This window comes from Cariama cristata, unplaced genomic scaffold (genome assembly GCF_000690535.1).
Source record: "Cariama cristata isolate BGI_N322 unplaced genomic scaffold, ASM69053v1 scaffold1478, whole genome shotgun sequence".
Taxonomy (NCBI): Eukaryota; Metazoa; Chordata; class Aves; order Cariamiformes; family Cariamidae; genus Cariama; species Cariama cristata.
Window position 1 is genome coordinate 16756 of NW_009629233.1, and position 23703 is coordinate 40458.

A 23703-nucleotide genomic window follows, 5' to 3' on the forward strand; every position below is an offset into this window, starting at 1 on the left:
AATACTAACAAACTAATATGAAGTAATACAAAACAAGGTAGAGTAAGATCTTGAAAACAACATACTCTACATGATTTATTGTACCTTTCTTGAAAAGGTAGGCTGAATTACTCTGAAACAGGAAAATTTCACATCAACCATCAGTGGAATAAACAGTTCAAAGCTTCACTAGTTAAAAATATTGCACCAAAAGTGTTGTATTTGAAAGCAATACAAGAAGAATTTTTTAATATAAAAACACTTAAAAAAAAAGACATATTACAACAGCTACTTTGAACTAAAATAGCTGATAAACTGTAGGAATTGATGAAATGTGGTTTCTCTGCACCAGGTGATAGACACATGGATTACCTGGAATCTCTCCTATATGGCATCAAGTAAGTTAGGAAGAGAAAAGGTCTCCACTGTCCTGTAGTCTTGATGGAGCCAACTGTAAACTCAACAAAACCTATCAGACAACAATTGACAGTATTCCCTTTTATTTTAGGAATACAGGTCTACAAGAAATCTTGAAATGCTTCACCACCGGTTAGTGCAAATAAATAAAAGCCACAAGACAGATGGATGCACCACGACTATCAAATGTTATACAGATGTCTCCAGCTCCAACCATAGGCCTTTCAGCCTGTGAATCTGCAGTAGACACACAAACACCACAGGATGCTCTACACAACTCAAGAAGTTTCCATTTAGAGCATCAGAGACAAACAGCAGGGAGATCTTGGAAAATGAAAGACAGAGAGGCAAAGGGACAAGAGACTTTCCACTCACATCCATCAGAGATGTAGCAGCCCAAAGCCAACACCGTATTTAGGGACCAGACGAAGTGAACACTATTTTCATGATGCTCTGAGAACACACATCCCACGTCAGACTATTACGAAAAATATAAAACCACTGTGTGCAAGTGAGGGATACAAACAGTGAAGTACAAGAACTGAATAAATTTGCCTGTGAAGAAAATCACTTTCTCCACTCCAAAATCAATTCCTTCACTACGTATGCAGTTTAAAGGGGAAAAATAAACCACACAAAAACATGTAGATGATCATCAAAGATCAGCCGTCCCTCTTTGGAAAGCAGAAGCATGTATTTAACTTCAACGCTTACTTTTTATAAGTGACTTAAATAAGCAAAACATTTATCAAATAGTAAAAAAAAAATCTGCTCAAGAAGTAGATGTCTCTACCAATATACTCACATTAACTAACCTTCTCTTGATTTCCCAGGACATGGCAACAGACAGCTGTGGCCACTAAGTCTTCAATACTCTCATAAAATTTCTGGGTACATTAAAAGCATGATTGAAACCTATTAAAACTATTTGCTCAGGGAACACAAGGTTTTATCACCATCATTTGCTCACCTCAGCATAAACTTCCAAAAAAAAAGCCTCAATGACTTGCAGTTGGACATATGGTCCTTAGTTCAGCTATTAACTATTTTAAAGAAAGACCTTGAGAGAGAATTAATAGGCTGTAATCATCTAAAGTAGTCTCATATGCAGGTCATTTCTCTTTCACTTCTTTGTTGCAGTAAAAAAAAAACAAACCACCTTTCAAAAGCAGCAACATAAAAAAGCACATAAAAGTTGATTCAGGTTATATCACACCGTTTCATATTTACAAATTTTCTGTAGTAAAGATTCTACTATCATTGTTTCACCGCAATTAAAAGTCTTGGCCTTTTTAATCCTAAAACACTCTTCAAACACCATCCAAGTCTGGAAACATTTTCAAAACCCTCAGGAACTCAACAACAGCAGCATCATATTCCAGACAATATTGCAAACACTTCTCACACAATTGAAGTGTCTATTAAAGAAACAGTCTTGAAAAATACAGTTCCCTGATCCTCCTCTTCCTCACAATACCATCCCCACTGGCTCCCGCGGGTGCTACGTTAGTTTCTTTATTCTGCGGTTCTGCTTGTCAATATTCAGCGTCGCACGGTCTACAGAGGTAGTGATGGAATCGAGAGCTTCGTCTTGTCTCTCCAGCTCAGCTTCTGTCTCCAAGGCAAGGCCCTTCAGTTTCTTCAGTATCTGTCAAGAAAAGACTGAGAGCTTTCAGCGATCGACCAGACGGTTCTTTGAGAAATGTAATGGACCCATGCCAATTGGTTATTTCATAGCTTTAAATGACCAAATCATTTGTCGGAGTCTGCCCTAAAGCGTGCTGGTGAAAAGACACAGGTCTTGTTCTGATAAGTTGAATTGAGATGAACTAAACAATGAACTAAAGACCAGAAAATTCAAAGATGAAATGTTAAGGTTATGGCGGGGGGGGGGGGGGGGGGGGGGAATAAATTAGAAGTAAAAATTAGTGTAAACATCAGCTTTTTGCTCGCTCTGTTATTATCTCCTTGGTACATCTGCATCTTAGAGAAGCAGCTTGTCCTGAGATGTTGCGCACGTTGAGATCCGATGCAGACAGAGAGCATGGCTGGTGCAAAACCAGAAGGGGATTGCGTGGCTGAAGGCACAGCAAGGGTAGGCAGGGACCAGGTCAAAGGACAGAAAACATGGTTTTACCACAATCCACTAAAGAAAGAAGTGTCATTGGATGGAGTAAAAGGGAAAAAGTGAGACTTGGGCAACCAAACAAATAATTTTCAAGGAACTAGAGGGTGGCATGGTATGAACGGATGTCAAGGTGGCCAAGATGCTCAGGCTGTACCTGAGATAAGAAACAACAGATGCACTGGCTACAGCTCTATTCCAGGCTGTAAGCATTATATTTCATATCAACCAGTTTACACTATGCTTCGCAAATTACTGTTCGTATGTGGGACCGTAAGCAAACACCCTGAGCTACTCCAAGATTGTGAGAAGACCCTGTTGTTTGAAAAAGCCTACAGATACTGGTCCAAACAGGGCAGAATCCTCCAAAGTGAAAGAAGAAAGCCTGGCTGATGCATTCTTAAGGCTAGGAGACATCCATAACGATACCATACACTGGCTTATGGGGCCTACCCAGCTTTAATTTTCAACAGTTCACACAACCAAGTCCAAGAGCAGAGATCCAAACACCACAAGAAAAATCTGTCTTAATTCCCTACCCTGTAACACTGGCTCCTTTTAGCAGCAGTCCAAGGCATGAGTTATACCATTGCCTTTTCTTCCCTCTTGTGGCTACTCCCTTAATAAGCCTGGCTGCATGAACTGAAAGCACCTGCCTGAGAGGCAAGCCTCAGCTGCCTTCCCTCAGATGTATCATACTGACTGGAAATTCAGCTTCTCAGTTGCTTCAGATCATAAAGGGGTTGTCTCTGCTGGCCAACATGATCTGCTTCCTTAGGAATCCACAGGTGGGTCTGTGAAGGCATCCTCACACTGCCTGCTTAATAAGAGCAGTTTATCCAATCAATTGCAATAATAGTCTCGAAGAAAGTAAATGATCTCAGCACTATCCCACAACATCAACTGCTGTGGTACATCAGCATCCAGGTGATGCTACTGAAGATACCAGAACTGTAGCCTGTTTAACAAAATAAATTCATAGCTTTTGGTAAAATAGGGGAAAAGAATTGTATTCCATACATATTTAATTCTATTTTTTTCATAACAATCGGCAAACTCTGTTTTCTCGTTTTCCTTTTGGAATATATATATAATCAGCCCCCAGAAAGCTGCTGTAAAACATCAGCAGCCCCTTTATACCCACATGTTGGGCTGAATTCCACAGCAGTCCCACTGTTTGCAGCTATGCAAGTTACTGGTTTGAGAAAAGCAGCAAGGAGTATCATATCTAGCTGGAATGGCAGGGGAATTTTACACAGACAAAACGCTTTGACTAAGCTAGATGTCAGCCACAGTAGTGAGATTTATCTCATAAAATATCTCTCAGCTCTTTCCATAAATTACAAGCAGCTAGAAATACGGCTGTGTCAATAACTGATTTTGCAATTTGGCTGCCAAAGCAAAAACACAAAATAAACCATGGATCAAGCTTAATCTACCTTTTTCTGTTCTTACCAAAGCTACAAGCTAAAAACCCTTCTGTTTCTATCCCAAAAGAAACACTTCAGATTCTTTCACTGTAACAGGAAAGTGAGGCTCAGTTCCCCAAATTGGAGTTGGTAGATGTGTGTAGGATACGCACCAAAAATAAAAATGACATAATCAAATCTATCATGTGTATGATTCACCACATAGATCTGAAATGAGGTCTTGCCTCTCCAAGGAAGTAACTTTACTACTTGGAAATGGGAAGTTCAGAGGTGGCTCTCCCTCAGTCCTTCCTTTGAGCTTCTTCTGCGTATATTTTATATATGCAAACATACATATAAATACATAAAGTAGTCAGTGCTACCATTCATAAAGTCACATTATAATTAAGATTGGGAAAGACCTCTGAAGGTTTTCTGGTCCACTCCCTTCAGTGTTCAGCTGAGAGAATATTACAGGGTTTTGGCCTCCATCCCAATAAACTTTTAATTCTTTATACTTGTTTAAGAGAGAGAAGACCTCACTCCTTCAGTATATCCTAAAGGATGGCAGTGAAAGGCATGTGTTCCGTCATTTGCAGACGATTTAAAGATGGTCCACGTTGACATTTTTTCAGCAAGTTTGCTATAAAGTTTTATCCAAGAGCATCCCAAAATTCGTTTTCCAGCACAGCAGAACAAAAGCAGCAGCAGCTGCCGACGCTTTCTAGATCATGGCTTAACACATGCTCCAGCACAGTCCCTACGGCCATTCAACATCTCCACCTTCTGCTGCAGCAAGGCACATGCTTTTAGAGGTTCATCACCAAGCACCCTTAGCAGTGTGGTAAGTTCAGTTTTCCTGAGCCATGTCCTCACCCAGCACATCTCAGTTTGTGCAATCCATTGAGGTGAGCACATAAGGTAAACACGGTGACATGCAGTGCAAGCCTCCACGAGAGCTATGCAGCAAAGCAGGGGTTGGCACGAGAGGATGAAGAAAGGAAGCAGGGACACTCCTCCTTGCCCCCCTTTCCAAGAGGTACCAAATTTATTTGTAAATCAAGATTGTGCCAAAAAAGGCCCAGGTGTGCCATGAAAAACAGTTTATTTTTAGTTTCAAATCAGATTACTTTTGATAGGCTTCACATTCATTAGAGCATACTTAACATTTAAAATACAGAAAAAGACACAATTGTTGAGAACAGAAAGGCTTTTAAAATATGAAAGCAGTAAAATGGAAACTCAGTCGGCTACAGGGCTCTGCTCAGTTCACCTGCCAATTAGGCTCTGCCTTGAAACACAGCGGGTGATGACGATGTGGTTACTCACACACAAAAATAAAAGGCAAGCAGCTCACTTTCATCTGTTAATTCTCTTTGCCTAAGAGAGTCTGGTAATAAATCCCTTAACCCTTTGTCTGTCAGCATCTTCAACCATTCAAGCTGAGTGCTGCTACTCAATCCAACGGGACCTAAAACGGTTAAGGTGCTTTTCCAGCACAGCCCACAGGGCTTGCTGGAAAGAGTTACTGGAATCTGAAGTCTGGCCAAAGCTGGTCACTATTTTTGCAAAGCAAAATGATGGCACGATGTCTAGTTATCACTGCTCCAGTTCTGTCAGCTGCTCAAAGCACCAGTGCCTCTGTGCCAGCACGTAATTTGGACGGTGAACCAAGACATGAAAACTCAGCGTGAAACTCTATCTGTTACACAAAGCCAAACAGCACATTTTAAAGGCACATTTCCTTAGGCACTGGTCAATCTCACATTGAGACAGCCTCAGATTTATGCCACCGGATTATAATTTGGAAAATCTGATTTATCCTCGTGGATCTGCCACAGATTTTCTGTGTAATTTCAGGCAAGTTACCTAATATTCCCACGCACAGAGTTCTCGCTGTAAAAAAACAAGGAAGCAAAGTTGTCACTGCTCTCCAAATCCACCCTGTGTCAACTGTTCAACTACAGCAAACTTGGGCCTCGCTGGGAGAAGTGTCCATCCAAGCTATATGGGGACTACTATGGGGACCTAGACAACGCAGTGCAGCTTAGGTCATGATTCATCTGCTCTATTTTATGTACCTGCTTAAGGAAGAGTTCAAGCGCTGCCCACTCTTCTCTGCTTTGGCTTAAGCGAGAGTCAAGCAACCAGCTTAGCTGGAGACAGCAACAACATAGACACAAATGGAATGACAGGAGAGGACTCCAAGCCCGTGAACCTGCTCAGTACTCAGCCCTATTACTTTATAATTTTGCCACACTACCTGAAGACCAAAACTCAAAAGTGTCAGGCACTGTACAGAGATTGTATCCTAAAGATCTTACAATGGAGACCTCAGTTTGGTTTGAGTCCTGAGATGCCATCATAATAACGCAATTTAGCTAAAGCTTGTGAAATATGATCTACACTGATCACTCACTATCTCAATACACTGAGTACCCAGCAGCAAAAATAAGACAGAGAAAGAGCCATTGTGCAGGAATTATTGCCAATTGCAGTTTGAACTCCCTGAAATCCTTCCTGAGATCCACTCCATTATCCCTGTGCAACTGAAGTCTGAATGCTAAAGCAGAGCACATATAACCAGAAACATCTCTTGAAGGCAGCTTCATCTGTTATTAGGAATCAAAGAACTGTCATTTGCACTACTCTGAACTAGAGTGCAAACAGAGGTTTTGACAGTGATAACTTGTCATGATTTAATACAGTGCTTCACCTCTGTGCTGAACATATTGCAAGTGAGCAAGAAAGAGGGACAACACCCAATTCATAGTCCCATTATAAACTCAAACCCACAACAGGGATTAAGCTGAGTGATCTTGCACTGAAAATACTAAGAGGCCTGTCCACATCCTCTCCTGCTGCACCTGGAAATGGGCAGGGAGAGAGCAGAGAGCAGAAACATCTTAAACCACTGCAACACGATTTACTAGAGGACATTTGTCAATGCCTCACGAGAAAGTGCAACCTGCCTAACAAAAAAATCTGCAGATTTACATTGCTTTAGCATGCCGCTTCTTTGGGATCACCACTATTTTTAGCACTTGCCTGTAGCTATGCAAAGCACAGACGTCCCTTCTGCTTGATCCAGAGCTGTGTTTTGGTGTACAAATAGCCAGGCTCTACAGAAGCCACTAGCAAAAGTGCTTCTGCCTGCTCTACAAAATCAGGCTGTCTCTTGTAGCACAAAACTTCTGAGCAGAGAAAGCACTGGAATAGGCAAGTTTGACAGGACAGCAGGTCCCTTGTATCCGAAGCACACAAAAGCAGACAAATTTTAAAGCATCGGCTCTTTTGAGCCAGTGGCTATTCAGACAGTATGGAAGGGTCACTGTTTACTATTTTATTCTTACTGGCTGATTTCTCCCATTATTTCTTCTTGGACTCATACAAAAGTCTAATTTTATTTACCTTCTCAGAGAGTACTAAGCACTCATGGTGCCACTAACATATCACTGCTCTGGTCTGGAAAAAAACACTCAAGCAGCTCCACAGGTTTAACTACCACCTTTTATTTTGGTACCATTAAATACTTAAGTTATACACAATCAAATACGAAGTGTTAGTTGTGAGGACCTCAGTTCTCTCCCTGTATTGCCCCTTCCAAAAAATAAATCCAGGGTATGGTCATTACACGCATCTGTTAAGATCAGTTGTCTGTTGATTGCTGTAGGCCATGGAACAAGGCCACTCTATGAGCAAATTTGGTATTTAGCTCTTGGAATGAACAGTTCCTCAACAAAACGGTTTTTCTCTGACCTAACAGTTGTGATTTCCTGAGATGAGGCCACGATAAAAGGGTAAATAAACACTGAAGAGACTCTGAATGTAGCAAAAGGACTGAAATGGAACCATCCAGACTCAAGAAGACATCAAGGAAGAAAGCATCACAAAGATGTGCATTGGGATGTGTTTTTTTTCCCCAGATGTTACAGAATTAACTTCTTTAATACTATCTCTCTCTCAACGACATACGCGATCTACAGACAGTAAATATCAGGGCAACAGTTCTTTGGCAGGAATGGTTTCAGAAATTAGAAAGCACTGGTTTGGCAAAATAAATTCAAATTTAGTGAATTCTCCCCCTTTGACCACAGTCCTTAAGCTAATATTATCATATCCCCTCCCACACCCAGCGCCATTATGTCAGCCACAGCGAGGCGGTAGGCAGAGGCTCAGCCAGAGACCACAGGAACTTCGTAGGCTGCTTTCTCCATCTCTATAGGACAGCTGAGGAATACAGCTCACACTGCCACAAACTCTTGTGATTTTTAACATAAACGTCCCTTCATGAAGTCCCGGTGAGGTCCTTTACTCAGGCACCCAATCACAATTGCAGATGCTCAGGGCTTCCAGCTCTAATGGAAGGAATTTACTATCATTTAACAATTCCTGTTGCAAAACATCTATTGTTATTACTGCAAGTACTTTGTTTTTGAGGAGAGAGGAAAAAAGTGACAACTATTTGTCTGTTCATCACAAATTCCTCTTTTCCAACTTCAAAAGTTCCGCTGGGCTTACCCACATCACAAGTAATGACAGGGAGGGAGCAGAACTCTTCTGGGTTTTGTGGTTTTATTTTGTATTTTTAAAAACAAGTGCTTGCATTACAGAAAATCAAAGAATGAAAGAGGAAACTGCTCAGAAAAACGCTGTAGTTATCAACATAAGGACCTCAAATACTTTTAATTCATTCTTGGAAGCATGATGCCACGAATATCATTGTCTTCAATGCATGTTCATGCTTTGTACTCATAACTGTTTTCACCCTTTACTCTCTAAATGCTTTGCAAATGTGATTAACCATCATCCTGCTCATTCCCAAAGTGGGACGTGAATGGAAGCAGTGCAAAGTAGCTCTCTGGGAGCAACTGCGTCAATGAAAGACAAGCCCCTGCTCCAAGCTAAGATGACTACACCTACCACTCATTGTTAAGGCCTGTTTGGAGGGGAAAAAAAAAAACAAAAGGGCAAGGAGCACCCTACAACCTAGCTCACATCTGACCGCTTAAAGTCACACAGCTTTAATGCACTTCCCAACTGCAAAATGACTGTATAAGGCAAATATAACCTTAGATAAAGCCTTGACATATGTTAGATAAGCATTAAATGTCTTGATTAGACATAGTTTCAAGATCTTCACCTTGATGCTTCCAGGGGTTCAATAGTCAAAAGGCTTTGTATGGCATTTACCATGAGCTGCCCTCAAACCCCGTTAGAATACACCCCCAACCTCCATACCTTTCAAATCTGCTTTTACTGGTAGGAACCTTCCCCCCTTTCAGTCAGCTTTTCTTCACTTCCACACCTTTACACCTCCCCTCTAAACCTCACCACATTCTCTCCTAACAAAACCAAAATGTCCCGAGCTATTTCACTCTGCTTTGTGCTTTAGAGCAATGAGAAAAAGCAGTGCTTGGACAACTCCCGGGAGCAGCTGGAGAGACACCAATCTGTACAAGATGAGAGACTTCATTTCCAATTCGCAAGACTTGTTGGAAGATGCTGAACTCCCCATCTTATGTTTCCTCTGCTTCTCCTGTCACAGACAACCGCTTTGATAATATCAAGTGCCAACAAAGGCTGGTGTTCAGCTGTTAAGAACTGGCCCTGGGGAAGCAATTCCTAGAGAGCCTTTTTGCAATGTGTAGCAAAAATGTGTCTTCAATAGCAGTCCATGACCAACAACCCTTCATACCGTATTCAGTTTTTTTGGGTCTGGCTACAAATCACAATTATAGTGCTGAAAAGCTGACATTTAAGGAAGGAACAACTAGCCCTTCTGAATACCTAACAGCTGTACAAAGTGTATGCATGCATGAATAATAGATTGCTGCTATTTGTACAACTACGATTGAGAAATACTCTCCCTTAAAGTCTTCCAAAAGGTCAACACTGCTTCAGAAAAGGCTTATTTTTTGATAAGATGACACATTGTGGAGATAAGCTCTTTAAAAGACGAGAAGAAGGGAGAATGATTGAATGACGAATAGTCCATTTTGGTTTTGAACAAGCCCAAATAAGATATTTCAGTCAAAAGATCTTGATCATATTTTGGTTACAGAAGCAAGTTGTGGTCTAAAACAGCGTACTTATGTGGTGACTCCTTGTAAGGAAAATGAACAGGAGTTTTATAGGAAATACAGCATGTACCTTAAAATTATTATGACTGGAATAATGATTAAAGAGGCCTGACTCTCAGAGTACAGGTGCTCAGCAATTATTGGGAAAAAATCAGGCCAATTCATGGCCTGTCAGTTTGGCATTCAGATCTCCTCCCCACCCACATCACTCCACAAGCTCAACCCAAATCATTAACTGGCTTAAAAATTCTTGGCTTGGGGTGGTATAAATAAATACCAGAATTGTCTTTTGAGCTCTAGTTAATCTTGTTTTGTTTTAAATAACACTGGCCATTTAACACTGTTTCTAGTCTACCATCCAGCACAGAGAATTTCAGAAATTTCTGAAATTAACCTTCTGCAAAGGTTAAACTCTCACCCAACTGTCTTCTGGTTAATTTTATTTTTCCTGCAAGAAGTTTCCATTTGCAGCCACTCAAGTCACTACTAAGTGCTTGTGACTCAAATGCACTCATGCTAACAGAAGTTGCCATATTCTAATTCCCAACTATAAAATAAAAGAAGTGGACTGGAAAACCGCAGGCTTGGCTAAGATGCAATAGAATTAACAAAGACTTCACATGATGCTATCAAAGTTTAGCCTTCAATCACATCTTATGATGTGGCAGTGATCATCACCAGTAAACCTATTTTAATGGAAAAACCACTAAAACCATACTCCTTTGCTTTTCCCGTTAGTTCACCGTTTCAGATCAACCACATACTACAAAGAGGGATTCTTCACTAGAAGTTCTGAACCTCAGCTATGAGAGAAATTCCTCAAAGAGTCATTTAGAGGAACAATATCAGACTGGATTACTTTAAATACTTTTTCCTCCTCTAGTAAAATCTCCAACCTATTTCCCATTTATTAATTTGCTGGACTGCATATTTATTCCCTAACTACAAATTCTCTCTGTGTGTTCTTTAAACACTTTGTTCAGCTTTGTGGATGTTTCTGAAATAGAGTTGCTACTCCTTACTAAAAAGGGTAAGATAGCATAGGGAAAACACAAAAAAGCTGGAAATTATTTAATTGTTAAGCTTCTTAATCTTCTGAAAAAACAAGCTACAGTTAAGGATTTTCCTTGGGTTATAACCCTATCACTTAATATATTTTGCTGGTAATTCCCAATCTGTTCAAAATAGTTAAATATAAAGTTATCAGTGTATTTTAATAACAGGCTTGATTAACTAATTTTTAAAACTTGTCCACCTAAATTTAGGTGCAGGAATATTTTGTTAAGGACAATGACTATGTTTCTGATGATGAAAATGTATGTTATTAAGGAAGCAGAGGGAGTGAAACAACTCTTACCAAAGTTATCTCAACTTATACCTGTTTAAGCTCTTTTGCTTCTTCCTGGGAGATCTTCTCTTGCTTCTGCAGCTGAACCTGGTCGTTGTCCATCCCTTCTCTGCCTCCCACTGGAGAGCCAGGCTGCACCACTCCTCCCAGGAGTCCTGTGGCTGCAAGAGAAATTCCCATGGTCAGACTGCCATCTCCTGTACCAACGGGGAGGACTAGTATCAAACTGGTTGACCTCTGCTTTGCTCCACAGCAGTTTGTGAGGGGATAAGCACACTCAGAGAAGCCTAACCCAACCTTGCCTGTTAAGCTATGTTCTTCTAGAAAGGATTTGAGCTGTATTTTGTACAACGTCTAAACTGGAGGTGATCAGGCTGCCGAGAGATGACTTATTAAAGGCATCATTTGGAGAATGGGTTCATTTTGGGTTGGGGGGATTCATCTGAACAGAGGGCGAAGAAGCAGCAACACACTCCCACTCTGATAAACAAGGATTCTCCACCTGCTGCTTCTTCTCTCTTTAATCTTTCTAATTAAAGAATTTAAAAGTGATAGATCAGGGACAGAGCCCAAGAGGCAAGTCAGCAAACCCCTGAAACAGAAGGGCAACACTGACGCTAACAGCCACCCCCAGCTAAGCAGCATGGACGCAATCCCTCGTGTAACATGCCACCTGTGCTTTATTTAAAGCATCAGCTCTTATTGCAGTATCTGATACTACCCAGTAGGGTAGCAGGGACATGCTGCAAGGAAAGGTTGTTATTTCTGATGCAGATGAGTGCTAAACACCCAAGACACACATCTTGGCTCCTAGAGGCGCCTCAAACATCTCAGAAGCTCTCCCACTTAAAGAGGCACCAAGAAGGAAGCTAATTCTACCGCTGTCCCCTGTGAGCACACGGCCTGACCCAGCACAGGACAAGGACAGCAGCTCTTATGTACATCAGGACAGAAAGCATGTCAGACACCAGAGCTCATTGCCAGGTCAAAAAAGCTGGTGCCCAGCTGGCTGGCCAACTGACAGTGTACACCCGACCGCTTTGGATAACATTACTTCCCTGTGAAAAGAGAGACAAAAGCTCCAAACCCTAAATCCCTCTCAAGTAATTACTACAAACTCATAATCCCTGGAATCATTCGATTATCAGCCTGAGAGTCACTGGACGCAGACACCGTCAAGATTTAAGACAAGCAAGTCATTCACTGTACTAGAGTTACCCTGTGCAAATGCTCCTTGTATTCAGAGGAGCTAAGAACCAGGCACTGAAAAACGCTGCTTACGGTAAATTACTGTCATGGTCTCCCTCAGAGGACAAAGTGGGGAGGGAATGACAGACCTTCCTATGGCAGCTAATAGCCAGAGGAGATTCTTTGTGCTTCTTATCAGCTGAGTGTCACCATATGCTAATTATTTCATTAAAACCAATAAATCAATCCATTTCACACCATTAACCTCGCTGAGGACAAGAACATGAGGGGGACATGACAAAGGTGCTCAAAAAGAGTGGGATAGGAGATCTGAGGAAGGAGATCTGGCATTTCCCAGCATCTTTCTAGTTTTTTTTTAAAAAAAAAAAGGAGAGAATTGAATAGAAAGGCAGAAACATTTTAAAAGCAATTTTGTTTTGTTTGTGTTACACCCAGTTGGACCGTGAGACTCGCTGCCACCACATGAGGACGAGAAGCTACCAAACCTCTGAACAAAGTGCTGGAGACTCACAATAATAAGAACATTCGGTCACAGGGTTAAGCAGGAAAAATTCAGCAGCCTCAAAAGGGATTAAAACAAACATAAATGCCAGTCTTTAGCTATAGGATTGAGACAGCACTGCCCTCGACCGTTATACTGCAGATGCATTGCAAGATTTCCTGGGCCTTTTAATGCTGGGTAGCTGTTATCAGTCATTACTGAGGACTTAACTGGCTAGGAAAGTACTGGCTTGATCCAGCACAGAAGAACCTCTGTCAGAAAACAAACCTCACTGCTCCATCCTGAGCATTTGGACACCCGTGCGGCTTGGTCCAAAACAATACAGTCAGAAAAGACAGGCAAAGCAGCTAAAAATACTTTCAGATAATCTGGTGTGTATAAAACTCTTCACAAATTCCTCTTCTAAGTGTAATCAAGCCAAAACTCTTAGGGAAGATGAGTTTTTTGTATTTCCTTATACAAATGTGCAATATGAACAACTTTAAGGCAGGACTAGTATAAACAGATAGGATCCAGATGAGATTATGACAGTTGTGGAAACGTTCACACTTCTGAGCTGCACCACCGAGGGCAAAGAACACTACAAGTCAGTTCAGAGAGACACATGCACCTCCGCTGCAAGGATATTTCTCCTATAAGTCTCTGAATCAACATTCGCTATCTGAAAATAGACACGTATATTTTATGTGTACACAGAGGCAGGCATGCATAACACAGACTTTTTTCCCTCCTGCTGCTTTTAGGGAAAAAAAAATTAAAAAAATTAGAAATCAGTATTTCCACCATGTGAGCAGCCATGGAAAAAACCCAGAGGACAAAGCACAGTCCGTGAGTGCCATCTTGCGACAGAAGACAGACGGCGACAGACTCCAGGGAAGGAACAAACAAGGGTTTTGGTGGAGCTGGAGAAGTCAGGATTTCCATAACCTCCCGTTTTCTTTACGGACATTTCCAAATTAAACAGTCCAAATGCAGGTGGGGGTAGGAGAGCAATATCCTTGACTCACTGACTCAGATGCAAACAGAGCACAGCAATGGGAAATTAAGCACAGTAGGGCTGTATAACCAATTATTTTATGTAACCAGCCTTAAGACCATCAGGAACTGAACACCAATTTGCTGGAACAACTCAGTGCTTAAGAAACCAGCAGGTTGTTTTTCCTCTAAGTTGTTGTGCTGACATTTTAGTGCCAGATGCCCAAGACTTACTTCCTTAAAAATTAACAAGCTTTTCCAAGCTACGGCTCTTGACAACTCTGCAACAAGAGGACACTATTCTCCTTGCTGAAGTCCAGTTTTAGCCTGGTGCACAGAAATAGGTTCATCTATTGTTCTATTCTATCACTTTTCTACTTTTTTTCCTACTAAATTCTACAGTTTTTAATATACTGGCAATAAATCCAACCACCGACTTGCTCTTTTGTCACTAACAATTAGGAAAAAAAAAAAGAGGACTCGGGCATGTTGATAGAAATAAATTCCTAACAGACAAAAATTCACCAGCTCTCCAAATGAATCCAGGGTTGTATTACAAAAACAAAAAATACAACCCTCCCCGGAATTTTAGAAGAAGTAACAGTAGTAAGGAATGTCATTCTTATTGTTATGAAAGGGTTTCAGTCTCCACTGTGTTTTCTTAAAATCATTAAACTATGCATTCACCTAAGCTGAGGCCCAAAAGCTCCTAAATCCAAACAACTGAACTTCTCAAATAACAAAATTCTATTTTTTAAGATATGAAAATTAACATGATGTTTATCCCTTATGTTATTTAAAAACTTGCTGGACTGGAAATTTGTTTTAAACTTTCTACAACTAACTGAATGACAGGTTTAATATAAACATGCTTCCAGCTACAAACTGACAAGTGAAAAATAGCAATGACAGAGGACTCTGAAGCATGAAGTCAGGACAGAATGGATTTCTAATGACCCTTCCCCACAGAGTGGCACAATACTGAATTGGTGACGACCGGAAAAAGAATGACATTGTAGTTAAAACACAGGCCAGTAGCTGAAACCCAAATTAAGCTAATCCTTTCACAAAGTGGTGGGGAGTTAATGACAACACCAGCTGAGAGCACAATGTTAAAGAGGGCTTGGCATGTTCCAGCTGTCAGGCTCCTGAGGGACACACAGCTTCAGTATCTACAGTCGCAGGTTTTGTTAATGTAGCTGCGAGAAAGTAAATCCAACTAGACTAAAACAGGGCCGCACACTTCTGTCATCTCTCCCTCTTGCACTTGGCAAGAGGGTCTAAAGTCACCTAGCAGTTATTTCTTGCATTTTGTCATCAGCACAGTCTCACCATTGGGACAGGGGGCAAAGAACTTGCCTATTTGAGTTTTCAAACTAATCGGAGTTTGAAAACCACTTGGAAACTTTCGGCGCTAGCGTTACTGCTTACAGAGGGATTGCTTTGTCTGTCACGTACCTGCTTGCCAAACAGAGGTCCCCAAATCTACCTGAGGAGATTTCCTGGCACCAACAAATCCTAGGGCATCTTCTAAAAACTGTATCTTCTTGCTAAACTGCATCTCCAAGATGGGGATTGCTTCTGGCATCTTTGCTGACAAGAGCCGGTAAGAGGTGTCAGGCTTCCCAATAAATCTCTGACGGACACTGATTTCATATGGTGTATGAACTCTGATATCATCTACATCCTTTGATTCAAATCGGTGAATGACCTGAGAATTGCAGTCACTGATTTCCAGGCCAGAAGCGAAGAGCGTGAGTTTTCCTGGCTTGACATTTGAGTCTGTTCTGTGGGTGATAATAACTGGAATTCTAATTATGATTCCTTCCTGGTTCTTCGAATCGGAAACTGTGGCAGTTTCCTTTGGCTTGGCTTCCAATGGTGCTTTCCAGAGCTTGCTGCTAAATGGCCACCAAGAAGGAGATTCGAGCTCAGTCAACAACCTAATAGAGAAAAGAGAATGTTAGGAGAGTGAAAGCCTGTAGGAGGGTCATGCTATCCCACTAGTTCAAAGCAAATTATCGCAGGCACAAAGACTTCTTAATACTGAATCCAGCCCTCTGTTATTTTGCTCCTCAAACCTATTCACAGCTTATCAGGATCCATTCTTTTTAAAAAACAGCTTTTCTTCATTTGCTAACACATTGGAAAGTGGTCCCAGAATCTCACTGTTCTTATGTAAGAAATCCAACTTCAAATGGGATTTATTCAGGCCAATTTACACCCATCTGTTCTTCAGATGACATTGCCTTTTACCTCAATGTTTCCACACTCGGCCATCACCAGAACTGCCTTTTTCTGCTCCTTTATACTTCAGCCCCATAATCTGATGCTACCTTTTGCTTTGCCCCAACTCCCAAATTCCCGTTGCCAGTTAAAACACTGAGAGTGCAAGGCTGAGGCTGAAAAGCCCAGCAGAGATTGACCGCTGGCATCCAGAAGACAAGACTCCTTCCTAACAAACTGGTACCTTAGCTTAAAGGTCACCGGACTCACTTTATGGAGGAATTAAGCAACTGTTCCCAAGCAAGACCACTGTATAGCAAGAAATAACACAGGTAGTCAAGCCCCTTATTTCTAAGATGTACCTAAGGACATACCTAAGCTTATCAGCTGCAGGGAAGAAAGATGTAATACACTGTTAGGAAGAATCAATGACATGACACAATCCTTCTGTTGTATTTTCTATCAGCATAGCCCATTGCCCTTTTCTGGGGTCCTCTGCCAAGAGTCGATCATGATCACAGATCTCTACGGGTCTACGCCTCACCACTACTCTTTCCACCAAAAAAATGGCAATGAGAGGAAAGGTGCTGGTTTTGGTTTTATTTTCCATGTGCTGTGCTGCCTATCTGTTAGCATCCCTCCCCAGGTTTAGACAGGATTAGAGGCAGAGCCACAGTCAGCACCTATGATGCTCCCTTTCTCCCACTCTCCTCTCATCCCCTGCCCATCACCCAAACTCATCCTGCTAGCAGAGGATCCTGTATTTCAGGATGACTCAGCCTCAGTGGCTGGAAAGAAATTTTGTTTAAACCAAAGCTCTAATGAAGTTCAGTCCAAATCAGAATTGTGTTCCCTGCCCCTTCCCCCCATGGATACCTTAAAGACTATCCACTGATTAGGCATGTACCACTGACATGGTAGTTGTCGTAGATGCTTCTAATGAAGCCAGATCACATGTAATAAATTCTTTAATGAAACACTGTCATCTTACTGACACTACAAAAGACTATTCACTGACTTAAATCCTAGAGATGCAAGGCTTATCAGACCAAAATACAAAGTACTTCTGCTTCATTGTTATTTTGGAGAGCCAGCTTGATTTAATTTGCTTTTAAGTTTCCTCTAAAAAGGTACTGCCTGATGAAATACACATCTCAGCAGTGCTGCTCTCAATACACTTTTTGTAATGATTTATTTTCCATGAGAGAATCAAAGTGTGTCCACAGAAGACTTTGTAATTCTAAAATCCTGTTTAATTTGGCTGCACACGAAGTTTAATCTGAAAGAGGAAGCTCTAACTGAACACACTTTGTTTACTAGCCATCAAAGTTCTGCACTGGCTTCAAAACAGACCTACTTAAAGAAATTAATCTGCTAGGAAAAGCAGAAAAAAAATCATACTGGGAGTCAACCACTGAATTAACAGATAGCGGAGGCAGAATGAATTGCTCCAAGAATCTACTTCCAAGTAATGCATGAAAATCACAGTTATGTAGATAGCACGCAACATGACTAACAGCTCTGGAGCTCTCCGCTGCCCTCTGAAAATGCTGCGACACTCCTTAGAAAAAAGGGTAAAGAAAAGGGGGCGGGAAGAGAGACCAAAGGAGATATAACAGAAAGTTCCACAATAACAGAGTTTGAGGTGGCATAGTATTGTAGATTTAGGGTTGAATTCTGAAACTATGAGGTTCAACTTAAGTTCAACACAAAGAATGAATGAAAGAGCCCCAGGCTCTACTAGCGCACGTCATCTGGTTCCAAACTGAAAGCCATGCTCTAACCTACCTGCAGCAACTAAACAGAAACAAATTACCTGATCTCATTTCTACAGAACACAAAGCACGTTTTCTGTCCTCTTGGTGTATGAAAGAGTTATAACAAGGCACTTCAGGGCAACGGCAGCTTATGCCTGTGTCTTAATCCATGAAAAGTCATTAAACTCCTACCACAATATGGGTTCACTTCATCACATTCACCGTGAGAAAAGCATGTGTGTTCCCTTACCGAAAAGTAGCTGCAATGTGACAAGTCTAAACCTCCGTGTACATTGTGGTAACTTATTCTGGATAGCTTTGAGCCTTAATTTTTATCACTTTATCCCTTCACCCACCTCCTCCCCTCCTTCCCCAGGGACTGATATCCTGGCTGAGCAATGTCTGATTTACGGTCAAGATTTTTCTGCTGCACAGCCCTAACAAAGGCTCCAGCCAACTTCTCGGAGGAGTTACCCCTCTCTATCAACAAACTATATGACCGGTCCATATATACAAATGAAAATTTGCAACCAGAGTACCTTGTCCTCTAATCGTAATACATTAAAAAGGAACCAGTGAATCTGGCTTTCTGTTTATTTTTGGTCTTAGAACATCTGGTAGCACACCAGACTCAGCTCTGCTTATCTGCACACAGGTCCACTGAAAGCAGCTGTATATACCCAGGCATATATGAGAACAGAATTAATAAGCCAAAAAAGCCCACACATACAGGCAAGATAAAGTTAATGAAAGTTTTAAACATACGAAAGTAGATAAAGGGGCCTGGTTCTTTTTATGAAAGACACCAGCATCAAACTAGTGTCACTCATATAACCTTGAACTAGCAGACATAAAAGTGTTAGCAAAGTTTCCTTCTGCACAAAATCTGCTACACATGCAAAATAGTCCTGCATGATATTATCCATGTAGTTACTTCTCATCAAGTTTCTAAAAAAGCAAGAGTCAAAGAATACACTTAACAGACATTAGCAAATTTATCTATGTTAATATTCTGAATTACTCAGTATGTAACAATCAAACGAATTTCAATCACACTTCTGCCCACTCCCCATTTTCTACATTGGTTAGAGACATGAAGAAAGATGTCATCAGTTTAAGAGAAGCCTTTGGGCGGACAGGAAGCAACTTTATGAGAACACACACACACTTACAAACTACGCTAGAAAACTAAGTGTTAGAACTCCTCAAAAAGCACAGTGCAATTAAAACACAGTTTTGCTAATGGCTTCTGGGCTGCATTTTAGCCTGCGAGCAAGCTGGCCAAACTCTTCATACTGTAGACAAAACGGAATCTCAGCTAACATTTGGTCAATGCCTTCTCTTATTTTTCCATTTTTAAAATCAAAGCATCTAGCTTTCAGATTCATGAGGACAAATACCTCCTAGTGCATCTTAACCTAAAACAAAACTCTCTTCCAAAAACAATGAGCAGGTATTTATTTTCCTACTTATTGTTTATTGCTACAGAACTTTAAAAGCTATTGCTGAAGCTTTCAGTTATCTTGGCTCTTCATTAAAGGGTATGGAGAATATCACCAGAATCATTGTGAAATCAACATTTTCTTTTAGACTCGATAACCATCTAAACACAGATGCTTCTTCCAAAAACAACTAGTTTGAACTTTATTGTGTTTGTTTCTTCATGCAGGTGTCAGAGCTTCTACGAAGACACTCATAGCTATATATTTTCAAACATTACAATACTACTCTTAACCTCACGGTCTATTTTGGACTGCTATCGAATCCAACCTGCATCATACAAAATAGCACAGAAAAATTCACTTTGAATGTTAATCATTAAATAGTAAAGTCATAATGTTCTAAGACATCAACCATTTACTACTCACATTGAGTTCTGCAACAGTTGATGTTAAGCAACATCTCCTATGTGCTCCAAATCTCTTATTTCACGTGTCTAAGGCCGCATTTGGTGGCTAAATTTTGAATACGCTGGCTTAAGTGCCTGATCAAGATCACCACAAATATTCTAGTACTGTCTTTTCAGTTCTTGCACCACCACACTGCAAAGCTCAGCAGTTCAGTGTTGCTCAACACTGCCCATTTTTTCCTTAAAATGTATGTATTCCAGCTAGACCTAAAAGTTGGGAGTATTCCATGTAAGTTTAAAAGCTGTGCAGCTTTATAGCACAAATAAGGAAGCACTGTTTCTACAGCCATTTCCCTGACTACATCCGCACCACAGACCCAATCCTCACTGCTGTGTGTAGCTGGTAAGTAAGTTCTGGTGAAGGAAAGGGCAAACATAAAGCCCTCAACTACACACACTTTGTATGCAAAAAGCAGCCTCAAGAGCTGACTTTCATGCAGAGAAAGGAGTACAATCTACTTGAACTAAAGATTAACTGGCAGCTGTCTCCTGATAACTCTAGCAAACTGTCTTCAAGTCAGCAGCCCACCTGCTATATTCAACATTTCCTTTAAAAAGAACCAGAAAAGCAGAACTGTGGTTGTGTTTGCTGTGGAATAGCAAAACAGGCGGGCCCAGGACTTGCAAAATTAACCAAAGCCAGCTTCCAGTATTTTTCATTTATGCATGTTCTAGGACATCTAAAAGAAATGTGAATGCCATATTCTGTCCTTCAGTGGGGACATTAATTTGCATTTCTTTCTCCTAACTAGTTGCCTATTCTCTCAAAACTTACTGGTTGTTAATATTTCAGAAATCTATACCATTTCTGCCGGTTGTAGATGAAACTCATAAGAGCTTGTAAAGTTACTTGAAGGAGAGAGGACAGATAAATACACACAAACAACTTCACAAGGATCAAAAAATGTTGCACAGAAGGGAGGACAGAAATACAGAAACATCTTATAACAAGAACTAGATGCACAAAAGGCCACCATGGGCTTAAACTTTCAGTGAAAGTCAACAGTTTCATTTCCTAAAGACCTCTGTGGATCTGCGTCACAAATTTCAGGCATAAAGACTACAATTCCACAACATTGCTTAGCTCAGTGGATGCTACAGTACCATACCTGTCTGCTACATCCATATCCCCTTCGATCTTGTTGAGTCCTCTCATGATGTTATCAAACTGCTCTCCTTGGTAATGCAGCACTTTTGCTGTGTCCTCCAGTCGTTTCTGTGATCCAGTCAATAACCCGGTCAGTTCCTTTCCCTTTGTTGACTGCAAAGCTGCTGCTGCTGCTCCTGCACCTTGGCTTGACAGCAACTGCTCCCTCCAGAAGTGCTCAAGGATGTTGAATACCACATTTCTGTTGGGTTGCAGGGAACTGAACCAGTGCTTGGTGCTCTTCTCTAAGATGGTAAGGGAGCTGAAGATTAAATTTGAAGACTCCTTCTTGATCTCACTGACACTAGAAAGACGGAAGTTGACCAAAAGCTCTCCAGTCTTGTCAGCTGTAAACTTGATTGCAACAGGAGTCAGTGAGAGTCTGCCAGAGACCCATTGTTTGCTGGTGTCCAAGTAGTAAGAACAAGGCCAGCTATGGATACGTATGTCTTCATTCATCAGCTCGCCGTTCAGATCCTGCTCAAGAGCAATGTTCTCAAAGCCAGAAGAAGAAACTACTATAAAAGAGAAAGAAAAAAAAGCAAGAACCCTTAACAACATATAAAAGGTGATGTTAAAACACACTCATAAATAAATAATCCCATCCACAGCCGGCTTCCAGTACTTTCACTTGCATACCCAAGACAGATTTGGAAAAAGCCGGGGATAGGTTACAAAACGTTGTAACCACCTCTAACCATACGAATATTTCCTTCAGAAAGGCTCAGCGTTTCTGAACAGGACTGTCAATATTATTGCCCATTCCATAAAAGCACTGCCTCCCCTTTTCATAACGTTCTTATGTTTCAGCACATGATTTACATCAACACAAACTCCAAATGACTATTGCATGAATGTCCTGGATACTTAATAACTGCTGTGCTGTTTTGGACAGGAGAGATGCTTTATAAGTAGTTTAGTCTATATGTTCACATGCACATGTTCATATTTTTGGGTGGAGGGGAACCTACCAAAAACAGAATCATGAGAACCTTTTACTAACTTTTCTGAGTCTTTCACATAACCCTTTTAACTGGAAAGTAATCATCTAAAAATTTTTCCATTCTCCATTTCATCATCAGAGGCAGGTTCCCATAGACCAACAGGTACTGAAGAAAAATCCAGAATATACCAAAACGCAAGTTCATCAATATATATCTACAACAATCACAACAAATACCTGGTCCTTACCCTTCCACTCTGTTATCTCAACATCCAGGTATGTTAAGAACACACCCAGAATGTCTAACCAACACATTCAACAGTGCAGGTGAAACCAAAATCACCACTGACCAGAACTCACAATCATTAAAGAGCAGAAACACCCAGCCACAAATGGATAAATATTCTTCAGAAATCATCACGATGTCAGACCATCACTCTTGGTCTCAGGAGAGACTTGCAAAAATACCTACCTTACAATACTCAAGCGGATACTAGAACTTCTGGTAGAACAATAAAGTCAAAATACACCCCACCACCAAAAAAATATCTGTAGTATTTGCCCTGTGAAATATTAGTTATTGCTCAAAGATGTTTGGAAACAGGTGTTTGGGAAGAACTGGAAACAACTTGGCAATGCTGTTGGGAAAATCTTGACTGACCCAAGTAGAAGTTAAGATGAAAAAGATGCTATAGAGGTATTGGAAGAGGTGCTGCTGGCCTGGTACGCAGAGCAACTCCGCACACATGATAGCAGAGCGAACAGCAGGAGAACTCGCTTAAAAGAACCAGCAGAACTCTGTTCACTCAGCATGAAGGGACACAATGTTCAGGGTAATGGTGATTTCATTGCACCTCTGCGACAGGCCACGTTTTCCTGGAAGCCCGTGATGCTATTTGATCAGGAGAACCCGCTTAAAAGAACCAGCAGAACTGACTCTGTTCACTCAGCATGAAGGGACACAATGTTCAGGGTAATGGTGATTTCATTGCACCTCTGCGACAGGCCACGTTTTCCTGGAAGCCCGTGATGCTATTTGATGACATAATATTAATCCTGTAAGACTTGCTCACCAGTATCTGGAATCCCAGCAAGAAAACAAAGAGCTGTCACATGCCTCACGCCTGGCTTGCTTACATCAAAACAATCTCAAATTTGGAATGGTAAATTAAATGAAACATATCTGGAGTGGCACCTCTCCACATTTCCAAAGAGGCTTCTTGTACCCAAGGGTCAAACTGTTTCCTGTAACATCACTTTCAAAATGCTACAGTTTTCAGCATGAACACTGAAGACCAATTACGTTCCACAACTACTTTGTGAACACCCATTATGTAATGGCGATTTAATTACTCGCATATTCATTATCTTCCCGAAGCCTTTGATGTATCATAGCAACAATTTACAGATCAGTACCACGACACTATCTCAAGGTGTTCTGCTACTCATATGGCACAATAAATGAAAAGTTAGATCTTTACTACAAAACGCCCAGTTAGGTTGACACTGACACTAATTACATCTTTTGACTTCAGTACAATCTGTTCTCTTTAAGTAAACGCCTAAGAATCCTAACACAAATTTAAAAAGCTAACAGTCCTTTTTCAGGCAGCACTGGTGTGAACTCCTGTAGCACACACTGAAGATCTCCACATGTTTTCAGGCTGCTGCATC

The 23703-nt window shown here is 41.0% G+C and overlaps 1 protein-coding gene across 2 annotated transcripts; it reads right to left on the reverse strand.

Moving 5' to 3' along the window:
• Positions 1 to 1897: 1897 nt before the first annotated feature.
• Positions 1898 to 21597, reverse strand: SNAP47 (synaptosomal-associated protein, 47kDa). Of its 2 annotated transcripts, none has more exons than XM_009705073.1 (4): positions 21049 to 21597; positions 15506 to 15990; positions 11392 to 11522; positions 1898 to 2044 (listed from the first exon to the last, which is right to left on the reverse strand). In XM_009705073.1, the coding sequence occupies exons 1-4, from the start codon at positions 21543 to 21545 to the stop codon at positions 1898 to 1900; spliced, it is 1260 nt and encodes a 419-aa protein (XP_009703375.1). In that variant the 5' UTR covers positions 21546 to 21597. The 2 variants fall into 2 exon arrangements, with proteins under 2 accessions (XP_009703375.1, XP_009703376.1); XM_009705074.1 differs by lacking the exon at positions 1898 to 2044 and adding an exon at positions 8030 to 8288.
• Between the last annotated feature and the right edge of the window lie 2106 nt (positions 21598 to 23703).